The following is a 10,500-nucleotide window of genomic DNA, read 5'->3' as shown; positions in this document are numbered from 1 at the left end:
ACATATTTCACCGAGAAGTCGGAGGAACGGGTAAAACAAAATGTGTGCTGTAAAAACGTAAGATCTATATGGTGTCAATTACCGAGAATACAAAATATACTTATACTCTGTTCTTTGTTTACCTAGTCAGCTGTTCGAGGTAAACATTGCCACGTGCATTAGCATATTGGTTGAAACAGCCAATCAAGACGAACCTTCAAACGAGCTTGACTAATCAGAGGAATCATTGCCATTCTCTGCTGAGTAAAATTCATATTTCCGCATAAACATAAACATTTGCGCATATACCAAAACACAAAGGAAGAAGACTTGAAGCAGACATATTTATATCTGCACATTTTCGAGGATGCCTTTTTTAAGTCGGGATTGGCGATCGCCAGGTGACCAGTGGGTGAGGACGAGCGAGGGATGGGAACGTCTCAAACTCTGGCGTATCAAAATATTTGAGCGAATGAATGAAAATATTTTAGCAAGGTATATATTATCAATTTTTTTATGTTGAACAGCTGTCTGTTAAATATTAATTATGTTCTCGTTATAGTTAATAAATAAATGGAAAATGGGCTGTGTCAAGCAATATGACTGGTCCGTTTGCAAATGACATTTATTAATGTAATGCACCAGTTTTATATTGTGTACCCATTAGCGCTATACATGCTACACGTCCCGTTGCAGGTTGCTGAGACTGGCAGTCAGTGAGTACGATGACACCTGGCACAAACACCAGCCACACATTCACTACATCAAGGGCATTTCTAAGGAGGTACAATTAATGACGCTAATTAATTAAATACTATTAATTTATAAAAAATAATTAATTATTGATATGACAATAAAAGTACTATATATGTAAATGCATTAGTCTACAGCACTACAAACACTATAAATAAATAGACCTAGACGAGTAGTGGGTTGAGTTTGGTTACTACAACCCTTGTTTCTGATGCTATCTTTATGACTGAAATGGCAACCGCTGTTAAAACCATTAATTTTTGCAATTATATAATTTTCTTAGCAAGTCTGATATTTTTGGATGCATTGAATGACTAATTCTGTGACTGACATATGAGTTGGCTCTGAATTGTAAAAATAAAGTTAGGATAGACAGAATCAATTGATAAGGTTTCATTTCTTATAAGCGTCATATCTGACAAAACAAAGATATGATAAACTAGATCATTTAAGACAAGTCTCTTCTCTGTCATACTTTTATTACCCGGCCAACATATACTTTTTTAAAGTATTTTCAGTAATTGCCACATTTACCCATTTTAAAATTGATTAAAAAAACCAATGCATTCCCTTACCATTCAAATATATTTACACCTACCAAGTGTGATTCCCTTTATTTCTTACAAAAAGTTACTGTTAATTCATAGCTCTATAGAAATTAACTGACAGGACTGAAATTTACAAGCCCCGTTTATTGATTAGTTGAAACCTTCAGCAACCTAAGAAAGATCACAGACTGCACTAATAATCATGCTGATGTCAGACTCAAATTTCTATTGAAGATGATTTGGCTGTTTCTTTTATCTAATGTACTTTTTATTATCAATTTATTAGCTTTTTAAAAGGAAGATGTAAATAAAAACAATAAAAAATGATAAAAGAACGTGGGTTTTTTTATGATTCATGCGGGTATGAAGTTAGTGATCATTGCAGAAAAAATTTACTTAACCTGCTAACGCGGGTTATGTATTTTCCTGCAATGTAGCCAGCTTCGTATCCAGCATGAATCACCAAAGAAAGCATTTTATTGTTTTAATTAATAACAGGTTTCAACTAGTAGAATAATTTTTCACACAGTTTATATTAAACAATTTGCTTTAATGATTTTTGTTTGACAGAGGAAAGTGATGACTAGTTTGAGTGAGGCATTTGTCCACCTGGATATGACAGGGGCTGTAAGAGACATCAGACGATTCAATTATGTCAAAAAGGTTGGTATATTCCAACACCTTCATGAGAGTATAGGAAAACAAAAATCAAAATTAAATCAAGTTGATATTAGAATGAGTAATGTGTGATTAACCATTTAATTTCATTGCCAGTGCATGATTTGTACTTTTTCCCACAGATGATATCATAGTATACATTTATTAAATGGATATGAGGGAAACTGCAAACATGCATAGTCATGCAAGTTTGAGATAAAGACTGAGAGACTCTATGAATCAGTATGAGTCAACAGTTTTGCTTTGTATCAAAGAATTAATTGTTTTGTAGCTGATGTTTTTACTACTGACACGAAACTTTCGATATCTGAGTGGGACTTCACAGAAAAACATCATTAACATTCTAGAGGAAATGACAAATCAAGGTGGGCTTTGCACATATTGTCATCTCTCAGAGCAGGTGTTAATGTAATTTAACCTTTACTTATAGTCATCACCCAAGGGGTGTTAATGAATAACAATTGAATGGTATATCGATATGTGAAACACTGCTTTCCACTCCCTTCTAATCGCTTTCTGAGAAAAACAAAATAGATCTGCTATTTAGTGGGCATTCATTCATTCATTCATTCATTCTTTATTTCTTTCAGCTTTGCAGATTATACAAATTAAACATAGTAAAGTACAGAAGTGGGTATTTTACAGGAGACCCTATTACATTGTACATACATATAAAATATGAAAAATTGACATAAGTAAAGGTGAAAAGAATCAAAAGAAGAACATCTAAAATTAATTAAATATATTGTTTCTTAATTTCATACTACATGTATAGTAAATGTATTTGCCGAGGTTACACATATCTTTAAAATTTTCGATATTAAAACATTGCAACAGCTTGAACATTGATAGTTTCTCATAAAAATACTTTTTAATATATTTTTGATGGTATTCAATATATACTGGACACACTTAAATAAAATGGAATTCATCTTCAACATAATTTTTACATGAAAAGCAGTTCCTTTGGGCTCTGTGTGTATAATTGTACCTTCCAGTTTCGATAGCTAAACGATGAGAGGACAATCTTAATTTTGATATACACTGTTGAAATTTTACAGGAATTGACTTTCTAAGGTAATATTGAAGATAAAATCCATCCACTAAATATTTATAAAAATGACATTTCTGCGAATTTTCTATTTTACCAAAAATATCTTATTTAGCCAGGTCTGCAATTCATGTTAAATACATACACCTTAAATCATACATACACCTTAAATCATACATACACCTTAAATCTTGTTTACAGATAAACTTAATTATTAGTCATCAGAATATAGTGTATACATGTGATCAATATAAAACTGTACAGGTATTTCACCATATTTTGAAATAATTTGCAATAACCCCGTCTTTTATCAAAAGGGGACAGATTTATATCAGACAATAATCAGGAACTTTAACTTGTGTTTAAATTTTAACAGGACACTGCAGCATTGAATATCAAATGAACTATAAAATGCTTAAATCAGACAATTCTCACATTTGACAGTCCTTAAGACGGATACCAATGTACCAGCCATGAAGGCTCTGCTGAACTGTGCAGTTAATACACTGACAGATGGACAGTACTCTCACATTGGCAGTGAGTGTCTGTGGAACAAACACAGGGCAACAGTGTCCAAAACAGTCGCCAAGCTGGAAAAGTACCAATTAAAACAGGTAATAATAGACACTCTCATATCATCACGATTTTTACAGAATTATATACTGTAGAAGCAGAAATATTTGTTGAGAATTAATGAATACAGAGTTGATTCGTAATACATTTGAGAGATTAATTATTGAATTCACCAAGTTAACCCAGCACTATACATTATATTTGCTTGAAAGACACAAAGCCTGGCAACATTCAGGAATTATGAAATAGAACTTAATAATAAATGGTTTGAGAAATATTTATTACTCCGCTATTACAAACAACTGGTGGATGTTGGCCGCATAATAATTTTTTGTGGGGTAACTGGAGAGCCGACCAGTGTGCCAGATTAACTAACCATGTAGGGACACACTGTGGGCCCGAGTATGAAACATCAGTGCCCGAACCTGAACGATCCCCAGCATTCTAAGGAGGATAGTGAGACCTGCCTTTCTCACCCTGTCTCCTGCAGTGCTACCTGGTTCAGAACTTTCCATGACAAAGGCTACTTTATCATCCAATTATTACATGCACCAGCCTGTAGCATCCCCTCACTGGAGTGAGGTGGATATGGCCCCACCTACCGGTATACCCAGTGTGGGCCCCACTATACAAAAAAAACAGTTTACATTACGATATGACGAAATCAAATGCCAACAAAATTTTATTTGGTTTAAAAACAACGAAATTTGGACCAAACGAAAATATGTGATTCTACAGTCGATACCAGGATCTCATAGAGTTATCTCTCTTGTAGTATTTTATTAATATTCTAAAAATGACAACTTCTGAAAAATTCAGTAACATTTTATTAACCGGGTTTTCCAATGGAAAAATCCGGTTATTGAAATGGTGAAAATGGCGGGCGGGCGGCTGCCAAAAGGGTACCCTCATTGTACGGGTAACTCCTCCTACAGTTTTCAAGATAGGAAGTTGTTCTTTTGCAGATCAATGGTTCATATATCAGAGGTGTGCATATTGCTAGGATTTTGATTTCTGATAATTTATCGAAAAAATACCAGCTTTTGAACTTGGTCATTTTTTGGCAAAATATTGCATATAGGGTACCCTCATTGTACGGGTAACTCCTCCTACAGTTTTCAAGATAGGAAGTTGTTCTTTTGCAGATCAATTGTACATATATCAGAGGTGTGCATATTGCTAGGATTTTAATTTCCGATAATTTATCGAAAAAATACCAGCTTTTGAACGTAGTCATTTTTTGGCAAAATGTTGCATATAGGGAACCCTCATTGTACGGATAACTCCTCCTACAGTTCTCAAGATAGAAAGTTGTTCTTTTGCAGATCAATTGTACATATATCAGAGGTGTGCATATTGCTAGGATTTTGATTTCCGATAATTTGTCGAAAAAATACCAGCTTTTGAACGTAGTCATTTTTTGGCAAAATGTTGCATATAGGGTACCCTCATTGTACGGATAACTCCTCCTACAGTTCTCAAGGTAGGAAGTTGTTCTTTTGCAGATCAATTGTACATATATCAGAGGTGTGCATATTGCTAGGATTTTGATTTCCGATAATTCATCAAAAAAATACCAGCTTTTGAACGTAGTCATTTTTTGGCAAAATGTTGCATATAGGGTACCCTCATTGTACGGATAAATCCTCCTACAGTTCTCAAGATAGGAAGTTGTTCTTTTGCAGATCAATTGTTCATATATCATAAGTGTGCAGATTGCTAGGATTTTGATTTCTGATAATTTATGAAAAAAATACCAGCTTTTGAACGTAGTCATTTTTTGGCAAAATATTGCATATACATGTAGGGTACCCTCATTGTACGGATAACTCCTCCTACAGTTCTCAAGATAGGAAATTGTTCTTTTGCAGATCAATTGTACATATATCAGAGGTGTGCATATTGCTAGGATTTTGATTTCCGGCAAATTTATGAAAAAAAGACTAGCTTTTGAACTTAGTCATTTTTTGGCAAAATGTTGCATATACATGTAGGGTACTCCATTTCACTGGATAAGGGTTGACATGGATTATGGATACAGTTTACATAAAAGAAAACCCGGTTTGCTGTCACATTGACAGCTTTTCACTTGTTTAAAGCTTGTATGGTATTTGCAGGAATAGGGTTTTCAACAAACTAGGGTAGATTTAATGAATTCATTCATACATAAATTTATATACAAGGTCACACTAATGAATATTTTGTATACATCAATGGGAGTGCCATTTAGAGATGAACTTTGTTAGCTGAATCTGCATGCAGACTGTTCAAAAGATATAACCAATTGCAAAACACACTCTCGTTTTCAGTACACTGTTCTAGAAAATTATACTTAATATATTCTGTTCATTTCTGTTTTATTTTATCAGAGACATTGTGATGGAAAGCCCACATTGGATGATCTTCCGGAAGATTGCTTACGCTGCATCTTCAGGAAGCTGTCTAATCACAGTGACATCATCCACACTGGTCAGACAAACCAAACCAATCACACAGTCTCCTCGCACATGTTGCTATGGAAACAGCTCTGCTTCTTCCACTTCACTGACCAGCAGCTTCTTGTCTTCTTGCCTCAAGAACTCGATATCAACGAAGATCGAGTGAACTGGAGATACATCTACAGGCGCTGCTACAAGTAGGCTATTTATATTTTAATGATTTATATGATTTCGCATAATAGCCTTCAGTGTTTTTTATTTCATCTGTCATCAATTTTAACGTGGATAGCAATGATAATTTACCAGTTCATTCAAAGTCTTAGTAAACTTTTTTTTGCTGTTAGATACACTTCAAGTTTTGGGAGACAAACATCGTTTCACTTGTAAGATAAAGTAATAATTTTTCCACATAGTTTTTGTTTAAAAAAAACTTCTTAAAATTTGGAAAACTGTCTTTTAAAAGATTCTATTCCTTTCAAAGAATAACTTATGAGTCAGATTGATGCTCTGTGATAGACCAGATAAAACTGTAAAATTTATGCTCCAGTTAATGATCCTGTTTCTTCTCAGGCGGTTTGGAATGAAGGACATTTTTGCAGACCACCTGGCAATTTGTTGTCATTGCGACACACTCTTTTGGCAGGTATGTGGAAAAGTTTAAATAGAAAATAATAAATACTTTCAAAGTTCGCACAATGAATTTTAAAAAAAGAATAAAAGATTGAATTCTCTGATTTGAAATTGCCATATTTTACATAATTTTTAATTAAAAAATATACAAGAGAATAAAAGAAATTAAAAAAGTAATTTATGAGAGTTTTCAATGTGCATCTGTTCCAGTCCATTGGGCATCCATGCTTCAGTGATTCTGAGCTTAAGTCAAGGCCACTCTCCCCAGAGGCCTTCCTAGATCTGTTTGTGTTGTAAAAGGCATTTCCATGACGACTGTCATTTGGAGAAACAGTGCCCAGAACGGGATATAATGATCTGATGTTTGTTGTATCTCCACCAATTAAATAGAAGATCTGAGACCACAATTACAGTGAAATTAAGAGTCGCAAAACAATATCGCAATTCAATTTTCGTTGACTTGAGCAATGTTGGATGCATGAAACAATATTGACTGTGTCAATGATTACCGTTAACATTGTCTCTAGCAATGAAGTAACTTTGCAATATTCATACACTGCATTCTAAATCCATCCATATTGAAGATTTGGAGAATGAAAATCATTTTTACTTTCAAGTTTATGTAACTGTATATGGAACATGTTGGTGGATGTTCCTAAGAACTCTCTGGTTAATTTAGTACAGTAACATGCTGTGTTGATATTGCTATTTGATGGTGTATTTACACCACTGAATGAGGAGGAGGAAACACTTGACAAGTATTCTAATTTTTTTCTGTAATTAATATAATTGAAAAGGAAGCAAGTGTTTCATGTATAAAATTGGATGTATATAAATTTTGACATTTTCAGTATTTTTTATGTTGTCGTTGCAAATTCCAATGCAATTATGTTTACTTGTTGTTGTGCCAAGGGCTTTCTCAGTGCTTTCAAATAATCATATTTCTTTATTTATATAAGTATAGTTTATTTTTGTTGAAAATGCGTATAAAATTAGTGCAATTTTGTAAATACACATTATACATATCTAGTATCACTTTATCTTATCATGAATGGTCCAGGATAAGATTTAGTGATTCCTTTCTTGTTGTATGGGGGAGAGATCTACAGCAGTATGTTATTTAGAAATCTACAAAGTTTGTCATTTCTATGTGAACAGAAATTATTTTTTTGATGAAATGAATATCAAACTACATGTATTCCGATCGATGTCAATTATGAATCAGTTGTTATATTTAAAAATGAAACTACAAAAAGATCAACTACAAAGAATTTTTTTTCCAAATATTAAAAAAACAACAACATTTTTTAAAAATTATAATTGAACAAATAGTTTTATGAAAAATATGTCCCAATAGTGATTTGAGCCTTTAAAGTTATTGAATTTAAATGTGTTTTTTTTATAACCAGTGTTTTTTTTACAAATATGAAAAGATATTTAACATTATTAATAATTCCTGATAATTCATGATGACAGATTTGGAAATTTTAAAGATCAAATGTTAATAAAGTTTTATTATCCTCCACCCCCCCCCTCCAACTAATGTACTGGTATTTCATGTTTGTGTGATGTGATGAATTATTAAATATTAATCCTCTATCCTTGTCATAAATTTGCTACTTTCTGTGCATTTTTCTAAATAAGTTATAATGTATAAAACGTTTTGTATGGGAAATTGAAAATGGAGAGATTGAGTGATGGAGAGAAGCGAGTCTTAATTGTCATGTAAAAGTATGAACTCTATAGTACTAGTATATATAACAAGTACTGAAACTATTGAGGACTTTGTTTTGTTGTTGCATTTACTTTTACCTTCCCTAATGTGAAGTGTTAATATTATTAAAGTACAAATTGTTTTTATTTTGTTTTTTTTATTTTTATTTTTGACAAGACATATAAATTTATTGGTTCCAAAGGGTGGAGATAGATGGAATTAAGTCTGTGCATGGCTTGCACCATAGAAGCGTTGTAGCTTTGGTGAAGGCATTTTCATTCATGGTGGTAGGTCCAATATCTGCATAATAGTTTTTAAGAATGAAAAAGCAGTTTTATGGAAATGACACCAAAGAATGAATAAGTGGCCATGCTCAACCTTCAAATCGAAGCTTGGATGCACAGTTTGGGATAAAACAAGATTAAGATACACCTGTCAATAGACATGCACGCCTAATGAGGCATGCAGGAAACTAAATCTAGGTGTAGGAAATAAAAGTTTGTTTAGGTTTTCAATTTTTTGCTGTCACGGCCTCGGTACCTTGCTACTGAGCAATTCAGAAACGTTTAGATATATTTCTTCTCCACTGACCTTTCGTAGCCTTTCGTTTTGAGCTACGTGTTTTTAATTGAAAAATTGGTTGATTTAATGAAATGTAAATCTTATATCTTTGATCTTCAGAATTTCTCAAAAATAAGCCTGAATGCTAATGGGACATGATTATAGCCATGAATGCTTTGATAAGGTGTGAGAAAAAGATGTACATATGAACACTTTTGGCTCAGAGATCAATTTCCTTAACTTTACACCGTATAATAATACGTGATCTCTCAAGGCTGAGCGTGTATTGGACAATGACACGGGTCTTAGTGTGGATTAATTCCGTCAGCCTGGTCTTAGACCGTCAATTTGCTGTAAATTTACTGGTGTTGAAATGAATGGGATATAATCTCTCTGTGGTGTTTATTTTACTATTACAATGTGTCATCTATTTTCAATATTAAATAAAATAATTCAAAACTAATTTAAATACTTCAAAAATAAGTCTCCTTGACCTACAGCTATAAATTTTCAACCGAATTATTGTGTTTAAAACTGTTTGCTTAAAATTACTTTCAATTTAATGAGAGAAAAAAAGATAAAGAGAGGGGGGAGTGTTAAACATTTGGGAACAAGTAGTATGTAGGCAAGTTTTTCTGTTCCATTGCTTACATATAATCTTCGCTAGAGGTTTGCCTGCGAAGATGGTATATACATGTAGGCACGCAACATAGTTTTCATGGAAAGGCCCAACTTGCACCCCCTCCCCAAATCTTGACAAGATCTCCCTCTTCCATAAATAATATAAAACTGAAGGATAGCATCCCCAGCCCATAATTCAAAATCCCAATTACTATCTACGATCTTCCAGTTTTGATTTATAATTTTTCTTTCAATATCATTTTTATGTCGAAATTGATTAAGGGAAATGTGGAAGACCCAGTTTTCTTTCAAAGTGACTATTGTGGATATGATAAAAAGGTCGAGTTGCAATAAAAGTTGGGAGGAGCCCCCCCCCCCCCCCCCCCCCTTTACCATTTTGCTACGTGTCTGTTAACTCTACATCGTCGGTGTTTATTTTCATGCTTTTTAATTTATTCTTCATGCCTTTTGATATATTTTTCCTCTAACAAATTGATGCGATAGTGACATAATTAATGGGCAGTAATATCAGAAATTAAGTATATAAATGTAGTATCTTTGCACATATTTTGAAGTTTAAAAAGTTAAACTTTAACGGTAGAATATCTTTTTCTGACAGTGTCCAGAAATAAAGGAGAAATGATAAACACATGTAGTAATTAATATTGAATTTTCAATATTGACTATGAAAACCAAGGTATCCTCATTATTTGTCTTTCGTTTGATGCGGCCACCATCTAGTGTAACAAATGGCATTAAAGCCTCAAACTGCATTACTATGCAAAAGGAAGTGGCGTTTATGGTACGTTTAATTTCATCAAAGATTTACGATCTTACAAATCACCGTTCTCCTTCAATCTATTTCTATTTCTTCACTTTTCTGTTTTGCAGCTATTATGTGTTAAATTGCATATTTGTACCACATCAAAACTGTTTAAAGTACAAATCCTGCAA

At 33.2% G+C, this 10,500-nt stretch overlaps 1 protein-coding gene across 1 annotated transcript; it reads left to right on the top strand.

The window, feature by feature from the left end:
• LOC128167441 (F-box only protein 25-like) lies at positions 1 to 8,510 on the top strand. Its single transcript, XM_052833164.1, has 8 exons — positions 1 to 474; positions 676 to 763; positions 1,851 to 1,943; positions 2,230 to 2,323; positions 3,454 to 3,623; positions 5,952 to 6,217; positions 6,591 to 6,663; positions 6,861 to 8,510. Exons 1-8 carry the CDS (start codon positions 347 to 349, stop codon positions 6,945 to 6,947), a joined length of 999 nt encoding a protein of 332 aa, XP_052689124.1. The 5' UTR covers positions 1 to 346; the 3' UTR covers positions 6,948 to 8,510.
• Positions 8,511 to 10,500: the final 1,990 nt, after the last annotated feature.

This window comes from Crassostrea angulata, chromosome 10, assembly GCF_025612915.1.
Source record: "Crassostrea angulata isolate pt1a10 chromosome 10, ASM2561291v2, whole genome shotgun sequence".
NCBI classification, from domain to species: Eukaryota; Metazoa; Mollusca; class Bivalvia; order Ostreida; family Ostreidae; genus Magallana; species Magallana angulata.
This window is presented reverse-complemented; position numbering and strand designations above follow the sequence as displayed.